Genomic DNA, 19,959 nt, shown 5'->3' on the forward strand with positions numbered 1-19,959 from the left:
GGCTGGTAAGGTATGCTATTTTCGACTGTGAAAAGTGTCATATTCTAAAGGTTTGCTGAATGCGGTAATGTGATTTCATGTTCTTCTTTGTTAGTCATCGCTAGCTGCTGGTGATGGTAATGGGGATGTTGTTAATGTTAAACATTTAATCAGCTGAAGTATGTCTTGCTTTTCTTTCTCAGAATTTGAGAGGATTGTTATCAGTTCCGTATATTTTCTAAAAAGTCAAAAGCAGCACAGAGAAGGTGAACAGAGATCTGCTAAATCCATTTGAGAAACCCATGAGTGCAAATGAGTGATTATGTGAAAAGAATTTGTTTTTTTTTTTCACCAGCTAAGGAGATGCCTGCAGTAACCATTGGCTTGTACTCTCTTTCTCCAACCTTGCTGTGACCATTTAATGAGGTCTGATTCAGACTAATTCCCACAATCTGTAGGTTTTATTCCCTGCTGAGGCTGGAATATTTGGATGTCTGCTCAGACATATATTTTTCTTTTTAATTAGCACATCTGATTTTTTTTCCAAGGCCACAACCTCTGTCCCAATCCAGGCAGGTGAAATTTCACAAGCACTTTATCATTGCTCATACCTCAAGCATCCGGACACACCTTTCTAATTGTCATTTGTATCCGCCTGTCATTGCCTCTGGCATTTGCTGAGTTCACATTTCCATGTGATTTACTGCAAAACATTTTGTTTAACAAGTCACTAACACACATTGACAGGGAAGTCCCCCTCAAGAAGCTGAAATAATGCTCGCCTTCATATTTGCTTTCCTGAGAGAGATGGTAAAAAATCAATCTGTTGGGATCGGTGCTTTAGACTCTGCACGTATGAAGAATTCTTGAGACTGGAAAACTCTGACCTTGAATCTGAGTGCTTTGATTTGCGAATGCTTTCTGTTGTCGGCTGCGCGTGTAAGGAGGTGGACGAGCTCGGAGGCAGCGCACCTAATCCCTGATTGCAGAATTCGGAGTGCCGTTGGCTCCTGAGTCAGCGTCAGCTCTGCCGGTGTTCGGTAACTATTAAAGTGGATGCTGAGGCTGCTCCTTTGCAGCAGTTCTGGGAACGCTCTTGGTGCAGCAGGCAGCTCTTCTGTCCCGTGTACTCGGTGTCCTTGGTCGGTGTCTGGGTGTCCTGTGCGTTACAGGGGTAGAAACTGTCCTGGGTCACCCTTGCCCATGGGATGGGGACATCATGAGCTGGTTTTTAAGGCCAGGGATGAGCCCAGCGTGACTGCTCCCATGTGGGAGCAACTTTCCCTGTTGCTTGAAGGCAATCTGGGGTAGGGGACTTCTAGTTTAGATGTGTCATTTCCTCTCCTTCAGTTACGTGTTCAAACGTCATACCCTTCTGAAGCCCTAAAATGACTGCACTGAGGAAAAGGCGTGTTTGTGTATTTCTGAGTAATGTCACCAGGCGTTCGCAATGTCAAAACCCACTTACTGTTGACAAAGGTGATTCATAGGGGTCTTTCAAAAGATTGCTTATGTACCATGATGAGTTGGGCACAACTTAAAAAATAGCTCTCTTTAAGTGGCACATCTACAAAATGTAAGCAAATGCATAAAAATAAAATATGGTGAAATATCCATCTCCCCCCTCCCCCAGCTAGTGGCTGATCTCATGCATTCGGAGCTCTGCCTGGCACAGTGCAAATTTACTGGCCCATTAGTGGCTGCTGTTTGACTGCACCTTCACAAAGGAAAAATACATCTAGGGAATAAACCTGACACATCAGACACGCCACAACCAATGCATTGCAGCCGCTGCTTTTCTTCACTCTGTGCTGCTCAACTGCCCCAATTTTTCATTATGAACAAATTTCTCGTTTTGGTTCTGTTAGAAAATCCCAAGTTTGCATGTTTGAGTGTATATCTCTTAACGAAAGAATGCAGGCAAGAAAAGGTTTGAAGTAATTGCAAATAATAAACAAGGAAAATTATTATACTGGTCTGAGCACTAGCATTCAAAAGTACAGATTCTCCTGTGTTTTCCTGATAGGCTAAGGCAGATTTTGGTCGTCTCATGATGCTGTGTTTGAAAATTCACGCAAACGGCGGTCCTCGAAGGAGTTCTGCCTGGGGAAACCTAACAGATTGACAGTGACTAGCTATTGGGGTCAGAGGCAAAGTGCAGGTCGCGCTGCTGTGGGGTGGGCACAGGGGAGAAGCCCTGATGGCCATCGATGGCCGCGGGGCTCTTCTCGAGGACTGTTCATCGGGAGTTGCACGCATGAAGCCTGACAGTCACAGGCGTACCAGGAAGGCAGCGAAGCTTTTCAGCGTGGCGCTCTCTAATTTGAGATGCGCTGACTAATAGCTGACAAAGGGAGAGAGAGAAAGGGGAACGTTTCTGCTCGGCTGAGGTTTGGAAGCAGAGGTTACTCGGTGTGATTTTGGGACCTAAAGGAAAGTGAGATGTGTGTGCTGAAAGGAGACGGCCTTGGCCTTGCAGACCCGCATGTCTTTGTGGAGCAGGTGTGAGGTTCCCTTACTGACGGTATTTTTAAAACTTCGCTCTCTTAGACGATCCAAAATGCAGTTGGGATACTACTGATAGCACCCTGTGTTAACTGTTGAGGCAAAATTAAGTCTCGATATGGTATAGTGCGTGAGATAAGTCGTGCTCATAAGAGCCGGGAGCTGATAGCGCTTATCGCAGCAGGAGGAGCGCGGGGCAATCGGCGAGGATGTGAGTCACGCGCCGGCGCGTGAGGCTTCGCTGAGACTCGGGGCCAAATTCCTTTCCTAGGGTGAATTTTTGTGGCCTGGATTGAAGTCAGTGGTGCTTTTGGCCATTTCTAAATAGCTGTTGCTTACCACAATTAATTTCTTTGTTTATTATCTTGCACTAATATATGTATCATGTAGATATTTGAATAAATAGATCCATCGTGTCAGCTATGAGGGCTTCTGAGCCAAAAATGTGATGTTATTGTCAGGCTTATCTGCCAATAGTTTTGTAGGAGATGCTTTTCCAGATTACAAGCAAAATTATGTTTGTTTTGCAACTTTCTCCTAATTAGCAGCCACATGACATCATGCAGGAATGGGAAAGGAAGCTTTTCTTTTACCCCATTGCCGGGTAGAGGACTGCTCACCCGGGGCCAGCCGTGTCCCAGCCCTGGGTTGTGCCCTTGCGGTCCTCCAGGGGCTTGGTGGTGCTCTGTGGTAGCTCCCCCAGGGAAACGAGAACTCTTCCCAGAGGGGAGAAACCTCCTGTTCTTCATCGCAGTAACCCAGACACCTGAGTAGTCTTTGCTTTGGTGACTGGGTCAGCTACGTGCGTCTAACTGCAGCAGGAGCTACTCGCCTAGAAATGCTGTTGGCCTGCCTTGGTTTGTACGCTTCTGTAAACACCCGGACCGTGAGCTCCATCTCCCCTGGGAGCAGCAGACACTGTCACCGTGTAAGCTTACGGTCAGGGTGGATTTGTTCAGGCCGGGCTGGTTCCTACCCAAGGTGCTTCACCTGGAGCGAGCCCAGGGCCCCTGCCACCCGGCTCCTGGTTCTGCATTCCCCCTGGCTCTGGCGGCTGCTGGGCAAAGGCTGTGCTGGTGGAGAGGAGACCCATCGCAGCGTTCATTGTTCATGTCAAACATCAGGTTCTGCAGTTTGTTTCCCTGAGATTTTGTTGAATTTCATTTACTTATATGTCTTATACAAAATGAAGCTTCTCTCATCCCAGAACTCTTGAAGAAAAGCTTGGCTTAAAGCGTTCATCGAATGGCTGCCTCCATTTCAACGAACAAACAAAAAAGCTTTCAAATATTACCGAGCAATATGCCTGCTGAACAACTGGGCCAAATCCTGTGCTCTTCGAGTAGCAGCTGCGCTGTAAATCTGTGGGTTATCTGGACCCTGAAGATGGATGGGCTGCGTCGCAATATGAAGATACTGTACATCAGCTAAAAAGAGTTAGCGCCTGGTCTGTCTCGTGAATTCAGGATAGGAGAGGATTTAAAAGCGAAGTTCGGCTCATGCTGTTATTTTCCTTATCCAAAACTCCTGGCAGCCACCCATAAAACCAGAGTAAGTCCGGTTATTCTCTTTCGGAACTTCATTTTTGCTGGGGCCATTAAAGCAGGTCCTGCAGGCCAGCCCGAGACTTGCAGCACCCGTCTCAGCAGGAGATGTGATGGTGGGAAGGGGTGCTGGCTGCAGACCCCTGCTCTGGGCACAGTGAGCACCGCAGCACTGCGGTCGTGGCGAGCTGGAAGCCATCCTGCGGCACGTGCCCGAGGCTTGAGCACACTGCTCCATCGCTCTTCCTCGCTGATCCCTCGGGGTGTCGCGATAGAAAGCCCTGCGCTGCCAGTCGGGACCTAACGCTGGGCATCTGTGCTCCGAGGGATGTCTTTCTCTGCAGATAATTCCCTCTCTTGCGTTTATTTATTGGTGATAAAAGACTGTCACAGATAAATAAGCGTGTTCGCACTTGACTTGATAATTTACATGGCATTGCTGAAGGTGATTTATAATTTATACACGGAAAGGATTTGCTGATCTCATTAATAACTTTCCAAACACCCAGATAAACGTGCTATTGCTCTAAATCAAGTGAACTTGAAACAGCCAAGGTATTCACCTGCAAGGGCTTTTGGCAGTCCGCTCTTTCCCAGACAAGAGACGTTTGACAAAAGAATGTGGGAACTGCCAAAATGTGTTTCCCCTCGCAGCCACCCAGATCACCCTAAGGTGGGAGATTATCTATTCCTGCTAAATTATTCTCTATTGAAAGGCTTGTTGACAGGAGCAGACTCACGGCTCTTTTGATTTTTAAATAGGGACAGTGTTTCACAGCTCGGAGCATTCAGCCCATGCTGGCATTTCTCTGCCTTCCTCCCGACGATCCTGCCAAAGCCTGTGATGCAAAAGAGCAGGTAAACAACCTCCGCGAGCTTCCTCTGCCGAGGCTGGAAGAGGAGAGTTGAGACAGCCCTGGATATTCCCTGCTGAGTCTGCCAGGCTGTTGCCATGAGATTTTGTTTCATCAGAAGTAATCACCTCCTCTCGTACGGGCGCCTCGTTATCTGGAGATCTCCGAGTGCTCTGTACGCACTTATTGCTTAATTAAACCTCACAACAGCTTTTCAACGCATCTATTGTGAATTTTATTGCCACTTTGTAAGTGAATAAACTGAGGCAGGGATACTGAAGTTTACGCTCTGGGTGTCTGTGCAGTTGCTCCCTTCAAATCAGGGGCCCCAAGGAACAGCCCTGCTTTCCCTTCTCTGCTCTCTGCTGCTTTCCTGCCACTAACTCCAGTGGGAAGGGGTTGTCCGCACCCGACGTCCTCAGGGAGATGACCTGGAGGTTACTGAGCAGAGGCTGAGGCCAGACCAGCTGGAAAGAAAAAGAATGGTTTATCCTCTTCAAACCACCATACTCGCCGGCCCCACGAATGTGGACGGGGAAGGTTAGGCACACTGTCCTCAGCGTCTGACAGAGCCAGGAGTTAGACCAGGGGGACCACCAAGGTGCCCCCATAGCCACGAGATCTCACCTTGCTGCGAGGCATCAGGCTGCAATGAGAGCAAGTGCAGAAGGACAGCTTCCAGATGCCTCCCTGAGTATTTTTGGTTTTGTGAATTAGACCAGTGTGGAGCAAATCTGCAGCCTCGCTTTCACATCTAGGCTAGAAGTGTGGAAAAAAGAGAAGCGGTGGGCGGTTTGAGTCATTCTCCTTCGCTTTCAGAACATCTTTGGTGGAGAACGCCAAATCTAAACAAGCGTGCACCTGCGCAGCCCCGTGTCGGGCACCTCCTCGGAAAAGGTGCGATCTGCATAGAATAAAGAAACCTACAGCTTGGGGCGTCGAAGGAGAAAAGGACAAACAACTGAGCTGCTGTTTTCCTCTCTTGTTGAAATTAAGCTTCATGATGATCTTTGCATTAGTAATGAACTAAAAGTGGTCATGCACTCCAAATAGCAAAGGGCAAAGAAGAGAGAAGCAACTCATCAGTGTATGACCCTCTCTAAAATGTCATGGGTAATCAAGTGTGAAGTACTTAATGGATCATGATTTGCACGCCACCATTTTGATTGATGTACTACTTAGTAGAGGATTGATAGTTTTTTACAGTGATGTTGATGGGAGGCTCCCAGAAGTACCTCTGCCTATTTTCTCTAAAGCTGGGCAGAGCCGACGCAGCGTGCGTTTGAAGCCATCGTGTTCCAGGGTCTGTGTGAGACGGTCAAAAATAGTGCAGTTGTTATCTTGTTGCATACACCCTGATCTCACCAGAACTGTCTATATTTAGGCATCTTCCAAAACCTTTGTGTCAAGCAATTCTCCGGGGAGATAAAAATAGCTTTTCTTTCTTTTTTAAGTCGCGTGGCACAGCCATTTAGAGAGGATGTGACGATTAAACCATATTAAGGCATCTTGCTGTAGCTCCAGAGCAATCGGCTTGAACTTTGTTCCGGACGGTTCCCAGTTAACCCAAGTATAAGAAGGAAGAAGCCGCATGCGTACGCAGATGTGTGTGTGCACTTGCAGAAGCAGCTAGTTTCTGGTTTGCTGGCAGGACTTGGCTGCGTCGCAGTGGTGATACAAGTTCAAACAGTAGCAGAAAACATCCCAGCTCTGCTGCAGTGAGCGGCATTCCTCTTGCACAAAGGAAACAGCATTAAAGGATTTATAGGCAGGATGAATCCACAAATTCTTGTCAATAGACAATTCCCTAGAGGGGATTAATGTAATAATTACTCGAGGCAAATTGCAATTCCTCATTAGCATGTATAAAGTAAGGGCACTTTTAAAATAACCGAAAATAACACGTTGGATGCGCTTTAACACCTTACCAGCACTCATTCTTTTTTAGCACAAGACTTCAGATGTTGACAGCTGATGCCCGGGTTAGGAGCAAACAGATGCATTAAACAGTAATGTTGGGGTTCTGTGTTAATAGTGTTAGGTCTTTCCATTTCAAGCTGCTACTACGCTGTATCGCAGGCTTTATCTAATTTAGGAAGTTTAATTGCCTTTTTACAGAGCTGTTAAAATTCAGGAGATGAGAGGTAATCCCAGGCTGGCCGGACAGTGCTTTGAGATAGAGATCTCTGCTCCCATCAGTGCTGGTAGGCGGCTGGGGAGAGGAGCTTGTAAGCAGGTCTCCTGACGAGAGGATTAGGGTTTGTTAATGTGGAGATTTAGCACAATTAATCAGCTTTCACTAGAGTATATTGTAAAACTTTAGTAATAATGTGCTTTTTTTTTCTGTAAAATTTAGTTTCTTAGCAGAACAAGAAATCCATTATTTTTCTGTTTCTTAAAAAAAAAAATCTTAGATTGGCTTAAAAATCTGTTAGAAATTCTCCTCTTGCTGCTTCTGTTCGGGGGAAACTGTCAACTTGTTTTTCTAACTGAGTAATTATTTGAAACTGATTAGTTGACTCATCTCCTAAACCTCACAGCTCGTAGAAAGGTGATTAAACTTTCAAAGTTAGATGAAGTCTGTGCCAGAGCACGGCGACAGCTCGCGCAGAGACGCAGAGCGTCCGAGGGCTTGGCTCAGCAGCCTCCCGACGATGCTCTCAGCACCTGCACGCGGCGTTAGCAGCACTTCCTGCTGGGGAACAGCAGCCCTGTGTCACCTTCTGGGACGAGGGGACTCACCACACCAGGGCTTATTGCTTGAATACACATTTAAACAACGTCTTAGCTCTGTTTTTATCGGATTAATAAATGAATGAGAATATTAATTCTTACGAAAACCGTGGAGGTGGTGAGCGCCCAGCGCAGCAGCACGTCCCTATTCATTGAGCTGCGTAAAGGCGCTGAAGTTGTTGTGCGTGCTGTGCCGCCTGGCCTCTGCCGAGCTGCGTGGGAAGCTGCCAGAGGGATGGGACACCTGCAGGTGGCCGGAGTGTCGGCCTTCTGCCTCTGCCACCGCTCCTAGCAAGCATCTTCCTGCAGGGAGCAGAGCAGCGTGGGATTTTCCTTCTGCACGGAAACTGCTGCCTTCTCACTGGGAAAGGATTTGTGTGTTTTTGTCATTGTTGTTTTTACTCAAACTGCAGATCTTTGGCTAATTTTTTTTTTAATTTCAGACAAAAAAATAAATGCGGCAAATATTAAATCCGGGGGCTGCTTTTCCTTTTACAATGTCTTGATGATGGAGCCTTTTCAGCCAAGCCTCCTAGCATGGGGCTGGAAGCAGCTCGTGCAGGCGGTGTTGACGGTGCTAATGGAAGATCAGGGCGGTATCAGAGATCAGTAGCGATCATGATGTGGAAAACGTCCAACTTACAAAGCATAGCAAGTAGAATACAGTAATAGCAAAGATGGGCGTTGCGTATGTAAGCTATTTTTTCTAATTCATACAAATATGGTATTTTCAGTGTGTATATTTTTGGAGAGGTGTTTTTTTTTTAGCAGTTGATCTATCAACTGCATGGCAAACTTAAGAATAATTCTTAATAGTTTTTAGAATAAAAGCTAACCCTTAATCTTTTAGTTTCTCCATGTATCTGCCTATTGAATTTATTTAACACATGAATTACATATATGTTTAATTCTTTCTTTTATGCTTTTGACGAGCACATTTCCTTAGAAAACGGTGACTGATAGAAGCAAGTAGGTTTCATAATTATATTTTTCATAATATTATATTATATTTTTTATATTATATTATAAAATTATATTTTTCATAATTATATTTTGTTTCTATGAGATACAAGTTTGAAAATTTTCTGTAGAGGGCAAGTGTAGTGTCAGTAAAAACCAGGAGAACTGATACGGCCTATGAAATGCAAACTCTGTCCCTAAACCACAGATGTGGGACTGTAATGATGCCAGTGATGCCCTGTCCTGCTGTGCTCGTGCACTTTGCTGAGCTGCAGGCTTTTCCTTTCCCCCTGTTTTACTTCATTGGAGTTCTTGCATATTAAAAGAATTAAAGCCCTGGACTTCATGAGATTTGTTCAGGACTTTGCTGAAGTAAGGAAAACCAAAGCTTGGCTGGGGTTGGACCTGGCGGGGGATGTGAAGGACACCTGCTTGTGCAGACACCAGAAGGAAGGCTGAGGAAAAGGTCGTCCCTCTGCTCAGTGGCTTAGTGACCCGGGGCACGGGAAAGGCTGAGGTATGCTGGATGCTTTGTTTTGCCGTGGTTTTCCTGATCGGGTTGGCTGCCTGGCCCTCCAGGTCCAGCAGAGTCTGTGCGAGTGAGGTGTTACAGGAGGCTGAGCTGAGGGGCACCCGTGTAAGTTCGTGGGACGTAGGCAGGTCTGTGGGACCTGATGGGATGCGCCTGAGGGTGCCGAGGGATTTGGCTGATGTCAGTGCAGGGCTGCTGCCCAACGGCTTTGGAAGGTTGTGGCAGTCAGTGGCGTGCAGTTAGCAGTCAGCGCCTCATCCTTTTTCTCCCGAGGATTCAAGAAGGGATCTTGGAAGGTGCCAGTGGTTCATTTCCCCAGGGAAGATCTCCCTAGTTCCTTGCTCCTCGTGTCTTTTTGCTTGTGCCACACAAGTAAGCAGTTGAGCTTCTTGTTCCCCAGGGGCAAAAAACATCTGGCCGATCATCGATCAGCCTCACCACGGATGCCAACCAGGCTGAGGCAGTGCATCGCTGGACTGCTGAAGGCTTCCACGTGCTGCTGTGACCCCCTACAGCCGCTGCACTTTCTGTGCTCGGGACACTGCCGCCTTCTTCCGCATCCTGCTGCCTGCAGCCAAGCCTTTCCTGCTGGCCGAGGAGCGGTAGCAGGGCCACCATCGTTCGGCACAGCTCCGCTGAGTCCTCCCGCGGTGCCTCGTGAGGGTGCTTGGGCGGGTGAAGGTGCCTCTGAAGCTCTGGTTAAGCCTCTCCCAGGTTTGCACCCAGTGGAGTAAAACTGCCCCAAAGTCCAACAGTCGTCACTCCCTAGTGGGGCTGCGTTTGTGTTCCCGCGTGGCGTTAGTGCCACAGAAATACAGGCTCAGCTTTTCCCATTGGAGATAGGAGTTAAAGACGTGGAGCTCATTTTAATTGGTAGAGATCATACAGTCATTATTAATAGGAGGCAAAATAGGGGGGTAAAGATCTTCCAGTATGAACATCAAAGGAATCTGACTTTACTTGGAAACAGCGTTTGGTACATCGCATCTAATTCTGCAACCTGACTTTTAAGAAAGAGAAGGCGCTTTTTTTTTTTTTTTTCTTTTCACCCGCTGGCTTCTAAGGATCTTTATTTATCACCCTCAGGGGCATTACAGTGAGTAATTAGATTGGACCAGGAGAACGACTTAATTTTACAAGAAACTCATTAATTCATCCTATTTAAAATCTTCTCATTTCACCCAAAAACCAATTATGCTTGTAGTGGCAATGATCTGGAAAGGCATTGTCTCGCAGGCATGAGGGGGGCCACTGGGACTCCCATGGTATTCATGTCGGGGAGACAAGGGTGACTCCCTTTCTTTGACTTTTAGGTCAAAAGAACTAGTCACTGGGACAGCTTGACAATTAGAAAACCCTGATGAGCATTTGGAACTAAAACAGCTGTACAATAACAGAGGGGTTCATGGTTCGGGGCAGAAAGCTCATCAAAAGAGGCTATCCAAACAATTGAGTTCTATAATTAACACACAAAAATCTGCTCAGAAATGGTAATAACAGTAAAAGAGAGCTGAGAAGATGCTGCCTACTTATGTGGCAGATGTGGTTTTGTTACAATCTGAGAGAGAAAATCCATCCTTTTAAAGAATAGGAAGAACATTAGGCGGGGAAAATAAAACTAACTTTTTATTCCTAAGGGTGCAATTAAAACAAGAGCTTAAAATGCTTTCACACGGGCAGGAGCTGTAGAAAAAGTAACCACTGATGAAAAACATGTAATACGCTATCAAAGTATTTGACGCACAAATTTCTTTTCTCGATGAAATTTATGAGCTTGACACTGACATATCTGTTCTTAAATTATTTGTTTTGTCCTTCAGTTAACCAAGAATATTATTCTAGGGTTTTTCATCAAAGTTGGCTACCCTCGTTGACTTTAAACCCACAGATTGTTAGCTGTGTTATTCGCTTGCCTGTGATAATAAATGTTCTTAGTGGTACGCTGGTTCCTTCTGGGCAGGGGGGCGCCACGGGAGCCCATTTCTCATTCAGTTCTGCTCCCACCCTGGGCTCCATCCAGGCTGCGGGCGCGTCCCTTGCAGAACGCGTTTGGAGGTCGCAGATTCGGCATAGTGATTGATAAGGGGATGGCTCTGCAGCCCGGGCTTCGTGCGCCCAATTTTTTTTTTTTTGAACAATTTTAAATATGCAAGAAGAATGCTTTTTAAAGGTTTTTTTTCCCCAAATCAGAGAAAAATCAAAGCCTATTTAAAATGGGTTTACGATTTATTTAATACTTAGATTTTATTGTAGCTATGACTAAAATGTGACTAGGACTACACCCATTATGAGATAGGTTTTTAAATTCTGAAATTGCTGACTGAAATTTTCTAATGGAAGATTCAGCATTTGGCGAGAGCAAGCAAGCAGACTTTCCAGCCCACACATGCATTCTTTTTTTTTTTTTAAATAAAACCATAAGAGTCAGAAAATCAGCTTTTAATGAGAAAATAGAGTTTGAAAAACAGCTTGAGGAAAAATTTGCATAGAGATTTGACTGAAGCTCCATGATTCTTTGGAACAGTTTTTGCAGTTAGAACATGTATCACCGGTAAATTAAAAAAATAAAAATAAAAAATCACAAAGTGCTGACCAGCAATGTTTGATAAATCCTGTCTCACTTTAGGAGAAATATAAATTAAACAGATTTACGCATTGGAACTCAAAGATACCAGCGTAATTACTTCATGCTGGTGTCCATTTAGAATCAATGTGGTTTGTTCTGAGAAATAGCCGAGAGCTTTCTCATATTGAAAATATTTTTGTTTGAGAATTTTCCTTGGATATAGTGCAGATGGTTGTAACCTTGTTATGGTTGTGGGTGATCTGAATGTGAGAAAAGATTTGTTTTGTTTTTTTTTTTTTAAGCTAACAGAAAGAACTAATTAAGGCAAAGCTAAGGAATTGAACTCAAAGTTTGCATTGCACATGTGAACTAATCTTTTTACAATGGTATCTTTCGAAAGCTGTGTAAGGACGCCATTCATGCCCTGTCTCACCCGGCAAATCCTTCCTAGAAAAGCAGCAGAATGGAGATTTGTCCTGAGCAAGCCGTAAGGAATTTCAGGGGACGGGTTCTGTCCAGGCTGCTTGTTTGCCTGCTGAACCAGTAACCTCCCCAAAAGCCTGTCCGCAGCCTGAGCAGAGCGAAGCTCTTCATGCGAAGAGCTGCTCCTCCAGGATCAGTTTCAAGTTTTTAAGTGACGGTACCACGGAGGTCTCTTGGTTTAATGCACCATGTTCTCTAAGGCTGTTTTGTGCCACGTGCTGACATGGGCACACTAAAATGAAGACGGCGAACTGCTCAGCAGCCGCTGATTTTGTACAGCTGAAGCAAAATGGCTGTGTGCGCTCTAGGAGCAGCCCCTGCCTTCAGAGAGCTTTCTTCAGGTCCTGAAATATTAATGATCTTGGCTTAATATAGTAGAAAACAAAATACAGCGCATGAAACAAAGGGGAAAAAATCCTTGGATTAGAGTCTGTTGACCTTGCAGTACCCACTGTATCCATCTGGTACCTGTAAAGAAGAGGGGGAGGAATGGTCCCAAAAACCTGTGACATTTTTCTCTCTCTCCAGTAACACATTACAGCCAGTGCTGAACCTTCCACTTTGTGCAGGGTTGTTTGTCTCCGAGTACTTGAATACTGTGAAAATGCAAAAGGCGGCTCATCATTTAATAATTTCTGTGAACTGTCATGCTCATGTTCAAAGTAATGTTAGTTTGCGTGTTTTATTTTAAAAAACTTGAATAATGGATGGGAGCAGTTAGCTTGCTCTCCTCTTGTACTGTTTTTTTCCCATCCCTTCTCTTTATGCGTGGCCGTAGGATCCCATCCATGGGTATCTGCTCCGGCTGTGCACGGGCCTGGCCATATTTCTGATCTGAGCTACAACAACAAAAACTGGGAGGGAGGTCTCAGATCAGAACCTGCCACTCGGCTGCTGCTGTTCAGCCAGTCACAGGAGGACATGTAGCGATAGCACAGCTCCTTCTCCACATATTGCAGTCATAGGATAAAAGGAAAGGTAATTGTCCTCCCCGCAATTCCTCCCTCCAGCGCTCCCCTTTCTGTTTTTCACAGGATCCCCAAGGCCATTGGAAGCGTGGCCAAAAAGCACCTTGCGTGTTGAACCTGATCTGATTGTGTGATGTATATAAACTCTGGGAGCATAGGTCCTAAGTGATGTGTTTCTGTAAGATCCTCTGGTCCAGGGGCAGCCAAAGCGGGTTGATGTCCCAGCGCTTTTACGGGTGGCGCACGGCATGTCCTAAAGTCAGGGCTCGGTAAGGAAGTGCCAGAAATGGCTTTGGGTAGCGTGCGAAGGAACTTGCCTCTTCATAAACGTATTCCTGAAATCCCTTCCCGTTCCCAGTTTGGACAGCTTCATAAAAAAAAGAGGGAAGCAGGAGAGGGGGCCCAGGGTGGGCACAGGGCAGGTGGGAGCTGCGAGCTGCGTCTGGCGAGCCCTAAAGGTACTGTAGGTGATAAGTGGCAAGAGTGAGTCATGCAGCGAATGCTGAAACAACCTTTCCTTTTTGCACGATTGCGTGCTCACGTCTTCTCTGTTCTCCATAGCGCTGAACGCCAGTGGTGATGGTGGGCTTTTATCTGTAGCCAAGGGGGTCGTTTCTGGGATGACATACCTGTTAGCCGCTATTAAAAATGTGTTATTAGTGATACTAATGAGTTTTTTTCCAAGTGATGTAGAAGTAGCCATCCGTGTAAGCATTGCATTTATGAAGATGATGTCACGGAAAGCTTGCCAAGCCGCACATGGGTCCTCGTGCCAGTGGTGCAGTTACTAATGGGCCCTGGCTTCGGGGAGGGAGAGCATCACTGATTTCCTCCCCGGGGGGGAAGGAGCCAAATGAATCCTGCCTTGCCAGGAGGGAGACGAGCCATTTCCGGGCATGGCAGGCTGAGGGCCTCGCTGCCACTCGCTGCCAATCGCAGTGGGTTCCTATCCTACTCCCTCTTCAAAATTGGCAGTGTTTGGCTGTCAGCTGCCATTCCTTAAGTGGTCATAGAATAAAGCAATTGCACCCCTTTTGTTGTGCACTCTGTGTGTGTGAATGCAGGTGGACATGGGTTAAGCGATGTGTTAACTCCATGGTAAGCACAAAGAGGCAGCTGATTTTCTGGCCGTGTCAACACAAGACCGTCATTTTTTTTACCATCTCCAAGCCAGCTTTTGGAATGGCTCTTCTTGGAATTAGAAATCAGTATATCCTGACATAGGAGTACTCATTAAGAGTGTGATGATTGTTAATTCTTCACCTGGGGCTAAGAGGACATCATTAGATCTTTTTGAAATGTCTCCTTCCTCGATTTTGAATAAGTAAGCCAGCAATTTATGATCGCATCCTGGGCAAGTAACACTCTCCCTTCCTGTTCCTCCCTGTAGCTTGCAAAATCGGATACTACAAGGCGCTTTCGACAGATGCTGCGTGTGCCAAATGCCCGCCTCACAGCTACTCCATCTGGGAAGGCTCTACCTCCTGCACCTGCGACCGGGGCTTTTTCCGAGCTGAAAATGATGCTGCATCCATGCCCTGCACTCGTAAGTTGGTCTTTAAACAGTCTTTTTCCCTTTCGTCATCTATTTCCTCTGTCTTTCTTCAAATGTGCATGGGTGACACATTGCCTGGAGAGCTATGTCTAGGAAGTGTCCAGCTTCTGACAGCAGTGTTCACTAGCGCCTGCAGTCCTTTGCAGTTGCAGTCTGCATTTTGGATCATCTTCTGGGAGAGAAAACGTTTAGTTTTCAGCCCAGAATTCCTAACAGTGACATGATTGCACTGACCCTTGAGAGCTTACAGTCTAAATAAATGAGGAGCTGCAAGAGGAGTGACTTGCAGACGTCAATAACAGAGTTGGGTCTAATTACAGGTCTAATTTCCAGTCTGAGCACCTGTCCCATAGATCACATCACCTTTCATCTTCTTAAATGTTGATATTTCTAGAAATTGTGACAGGTTTTCTCATATTACATAGGGTAAATATATAATATTTATAATTTCATTAAATACCTAATTTGCTCAAAATGTTGCTGGTGATCCTTAGGAGCATAAAAGCGTTCTTCTGAAAAGAATGGTAATAATAAATCTTAAACCATAATGAAACAAACCCAAAAAAGTAGGGTTTATTTTATCCTTTGTATATAAATACATCGTGCACAGCAAATGGAATTATGCTTTAGTTCCACCAGAACGTTTTCAGTATGGGGAATAAGAGGCGTAGCGTGCTGAGCACACCCGCAGAGTTACTGGAACAGCTCCTTGTCCTCTATGTCAGCTAATGGTTTAGGCAGCCAAAGACCTGGGATTCTAGACATGCCCTGGTGTTAAATCGTGATCATCTAGAGCTTTGGTTTTTGTTTCTATAGGAGTAGAGCAGTTTGAAACAATAAGTGAAAGGGTTGTGTTTTGCTATGGGATATCCATGTGTGGCTTTCCCTGAAAGCCATTGGAAATGCTTCCAGATTTTTGGAGCTCAGCTGTATATTTATGTAGTGTGTGTGTGTGTGTCTGTGAGGGAAGGCTGAGATATTTCTTTTGTAACGTTTTAATATATTCCAAATTCATTTTAGAGGGATGACTCACATTTGTTTAAATCTTAATTTCTCCCTTACAAGGGAGAAACAAAGCATGTCCATAACTCAGCAGCACTCATGCCTTCCCCACACCCCCTTGATTTGAGCTCTTCCTCAGCAATCTCCTTCCTTTCAGCTGTAAGCTCTGATAGGGTGGTGGTTAAGCAGGTCTGGGCATAGCCAGGAGCAGCTGCTTTTGCTTAGCAGGAAAGCAGAGAGGTCCCTGTAACCCTTGCCAAACGTTGACTGGGGATGGAGGTCTAGCTGTGTTGTGAAACCTCGCTGAAGTGGGTAAGATCATGCTTTTTATAACACAATTTACACTGGAAGATGTAAAGCCTGACAATTTTGTTAGGGAAAATGTCTTTTTGCAACAATAAAACCGTTGTCAGAAGATACATCCTAAATAACATTTTACCAGCAAAAGTTTCTCATAAAGCCCCGGTTGCAGTGAGTGATATCCTGACTAAACCAAAATCAAATTAGTAATCAGCTGGTTGGATTTAACTAGGCATGTGCAGGGACCGAAGTCTGAAGAGAGAGCAAAACACTTCCAGATGGGGGAATTGTGAACAAATGATATGTATGTTTGCTTGCAGCATGTTCTCCTGCAAGCTTAGCCCTTTTTTGTCAAGTCTTGGGCCTGCTTCTGGCAGCCTTCCCCCCTCTGGTCTTCGGAGGTCAGTCAAAGTTGAAGTCCCCGATCTTGGTCTTTTACACTGCAAATATGAAGAGTGAAAAAGAGAGGGCAAGGGCCACGGTGCTGCTCTCAGTCTTCATCTCTGCAGCAGTCTAGGAGGACTTGGCACGCAGAGGCAGGCCGACAGCATGATCCCACGGCCGTCTGGCCCTGGGAAACAGGCCTGTCTCTGGAGATCCCATTTCAGAGCTTTGAATTCGCCAGCAGCTTAAAAGCTGCTTTATCTGTGATCCAAGGTGAAGGAAGATCCAGAAGTTATTTCTGAGCTGGCTCGTGGGGGCAGCTTTGCTCCCCCACCCACTGCTTTGCTCACTGCTACCTTCTCTTTGAGGTTGCCTCAGCAGAGCTTGAACGTGGCTGTGGTGGTAGTACCTGCACGGGCACGACACAGCCTGTGTGGCGCAGGCCCAAGGTGCACAAGGACCTGGGGGGCCGCTGCTTGCCATGCTCCCCGCACCAAGTGGCCATCTCCCAAGTGTTTGAGGCAAGTGACAGAAACCGTTTAAAGGGCTCCTGCTGAAGGAATCACCTCCGGAAGAAACTCCCCGTTTGTCCGCCTTTCCTGACAAGATGTGGAGACAGAAGGGAGCATAAACATCAAAGGTTCATTCAGACGGATTCAGACTCTAGTCAGTTCTTACCAGTTGGTTAAACCAGGTGACAAACCCAATTCCCTTGTGCTGACAGCCATAATAATCAGGCACCTTCTTTGTTCATTATGCTCTCTTTAACCCTGGTATTCTCATTCAGCCCAGCATTTAGTAATCACTCAGTGTGACGGCACACTAATGAAGAAATAAAACGCAGTACCTGAGATCCATTCTTCTAGCAAAAAGATAGACTCTGCTCCACTGGCCTGTAAAATCAGGTTTCTGTTCACTTGGAGAACTATTTGACCAAGTGAATATAAGTAACATCAGGTAATTTGGGGAGAGCACCTGGAATAGACAGAGGATTGATACTTTCTTTATTATTTCTAAACAGTTTTGGAGATGAAGAACTTCAGGCTTCTTAGGATGTGTTTGTGTAGAGCTTTGACCTTTGGCTATTGATTTCCTTTAGTAATAGACTGGCTGGCCTCGTCACTTATCTAGCCTTGTGGGTTGGGGGAGGAGGACTGTTAGGACTTCCCATTAGCCTGACTGTGCTAGTGGATGAAGGGGAATTGGAGAATTCCCTTTCCTTTCCCTTCTCACAACTTCCACGGTAAGTACTGAGCAATACCCACTTCCTGATGCGCTGGTCAGAAGAGGTGCTCCAGCGTTTTCCTGCTCCTTAGCACCACGATCTGACATCTCTGTCCCTTGTTGAGTTGTAAAAACTGTACCTAACCTTCAGTTAAGCCAGGCATACAATCTCAACAAATAACTCGTGCTCCATTTTTAGCATTCTGCTCTATTTATCTCTGCTGAAGTGAGTGGTTATGTCTGCCTTAAATCTCCTACGAGAAAGGGCAGAACATGGCTGGATGTGAGCATAGGAGACAGTGGGCTGTGTCGAAAGGCCGGGCATAGAAACCCTGACATACACATTTACTGATGCCTCTTTTCCCTCACTCTTGCCTCATGGGGATATTCATCATTGTGTCTGTCACCACTGAGGAGCAGAGCCGCCCTGGATCTGCCTCATTGACCTAAGTCGGGAATTTAGACTGAGTTTTGAGACACAGTGGGCTTGTCAGCTGTGTGCTTGGGCATGGAGGTGGTATGATTGACCCGTAGTACACTCGAGCACAAACTGTGGAAAACACAGACGTTTTTCCCTTCTGGAAGCACTGCAAAAGTTGCATTAAGACAAATACTCAGACCTTCGTTATGTTTCAGTGCTTGCTGAGAGGATGGGCTTTTCATAGAGTTAGCAATCTAATGGGGAATAAATTGCCTTACCAGCACACACATCCCCAAGGCTGATGAACAATCAGTCTCAATCATGGTCTTCGTTCCCAAGTTTCCTTCTCCGTAAGGATGCGGGTAGGAGACTCTCTGAATCGCAGCCTGGTGCAGGCAGGTGCAGTTCCTGCCCAAGCTAATGGGCGTTGGTCCCACATCCCCACCATTAATGAGTCGAGTTCTCAGACTGTTTCTTAACAAACAATGCTCACATTATGAGCAAGTACGGGATGGTTTTGTATTGTTTATATTGTCCGTTTGATTCCGATTATTAATGATTTTTAATTGGAAGCCCTTTACAAAAGAGAGATTACCAGCACAGGCTGTCCAGCTTGAAATTTGTCTCAGTAAATGACCCTGAAAAATTTAGTCCGTTGTGCCACCCAAACAGTGACCGGTTGATTGGTATTTTGGCGTGGCCTGAAATATTTCTGAAACGGTTGCATTTAAGACAGTTTATATGAGAGAAGCTTAGAGATAATGAGGGCAAATTCAGTGAGATGCAAGAGAAAAGTGCCTGCTTTAAAAGGTCTTTCTCCAGTTTAGGTTATCAAGAAATCGAAGAGCCTGACTTGAAACAGCAAACGTCACTTAGTTGTCTTTACATTCGCCTCTTCTAATTGAATTTAGTGCACTGCTGTATTTCCTCCAGAAAGTATATTGTTTTTAAATTACCATTTCAGTGCTGTTACTCAAGGCCCCTGCTTCTAATGCTTTCTGACAGTTATCAGCATAATGAACCATAATGAAATGATGAGCAATCTACAGTGGAAACTCGATGTGGATTCCACTAGAGCTGTGTGACTGTGTTGTTAAAATTTGAATGCACATTAAAATAACACTGTCCTTATTTGTTTCCAAGGTCAAGGTTTTAAAAGAGGTCTGAAAGGTCTAAACACTTCAATTTCGTAAATATTACACTCTAATATATGCCCTTAGCTCAATCTTGTGTTGCATTTAATATATCTCGGAGATAAATATTTGACCTGCATTTCCAAAAAAGAGTGAATTTACCTACCTAATAACTGTGCTTGCAAATGAGTAATTACACGGGAGCCGATTATTTGAGCATATGTTTATTATGATTGCTTAGACTTCTAAATAAACAAGTGCGCTCTTTTTCCTTCAACTTAACTTGTGCCTCTTCTGAATTTCCAGACAGACGCTGATTATCAGTGCTCTGGCTTTTAGAAGAGTAAGAACGTAGGATACAGCACAAGGTCGTATAATGGCTGGTATGCTGTAGGTAGCTTTGCACTGGCTTTGCCTTGCTTCCTTTGCAGGGCTTTGCACACTTGTTCTGGCCCTGGTTCTATAGGAGCCCCCTCTCTATAACGTGAACTATCTGCCAGCACAGCCCCTGATCTTCAGAAGTGAAATGTACTGCGTAATAATTCTTCTGCACCTTTCTGTATGTCCATACCTCTAGTAAATGATTTTGTTCTTAAAACATCCTATAAGGTGGTTCGTTGTGTAAACAGTATGTCAGAGTGCCTTGTAAGGTGCAGTATGGCAGTTGCAACGTGAGAGAGAGCAGTGGGTGAGCGGAATGGAAAGAACAATTTTTCCAGGTAGGTTGGGAAAATAGATCCTCCATCGCTGCCAGACCGAGGGAAAGGGCTGGGATTGTGACTGACAGGTATCTCAGAGGAGAAGGCTCTGTCCTGT

At 45.4% G+C, this 19,959-nt stretch overlaps 1 protein-coding gene across 1 annotated transcript in view; it reads left to right on the forward strand.

The window, feature by feature from the left end:
- Positions 1–19,959, forward strand: part of EPHA4 (EPH receptor A4) — a 99,240-nt gene that overhangs the window by 23,356 nt on the left and 55,925 nt on the right. Inside the window, exon 4 of the mRNA XM_035544722.2 lies at positions 14,515–14,670. Coding sequence (XP_035400615.1) covers positions 14,515–14,670 — 156 coding nt within the window. The remainder of the gene's footprint in view (positions 1–14,514; positions 14,671–19,959) is intronic.

The sequence above is a fragment of the Cygnus atratus genome, chromosome 9 (assembly GCF_013377495.2).
Source record: "Cygnus atratus isolate AKBS03 ecotype Queensland, Australia chromosome 9, CAtr_DNAZoo_HiC_assembly, whole genome shotgun sequence".
Taxonomy (NCBI): domain Eukaryota; kingdom Metazoa; phylum Chordata; class Aves; order Anseriformes; family Anatidae; genus Cygnus; species Cygnus atratus.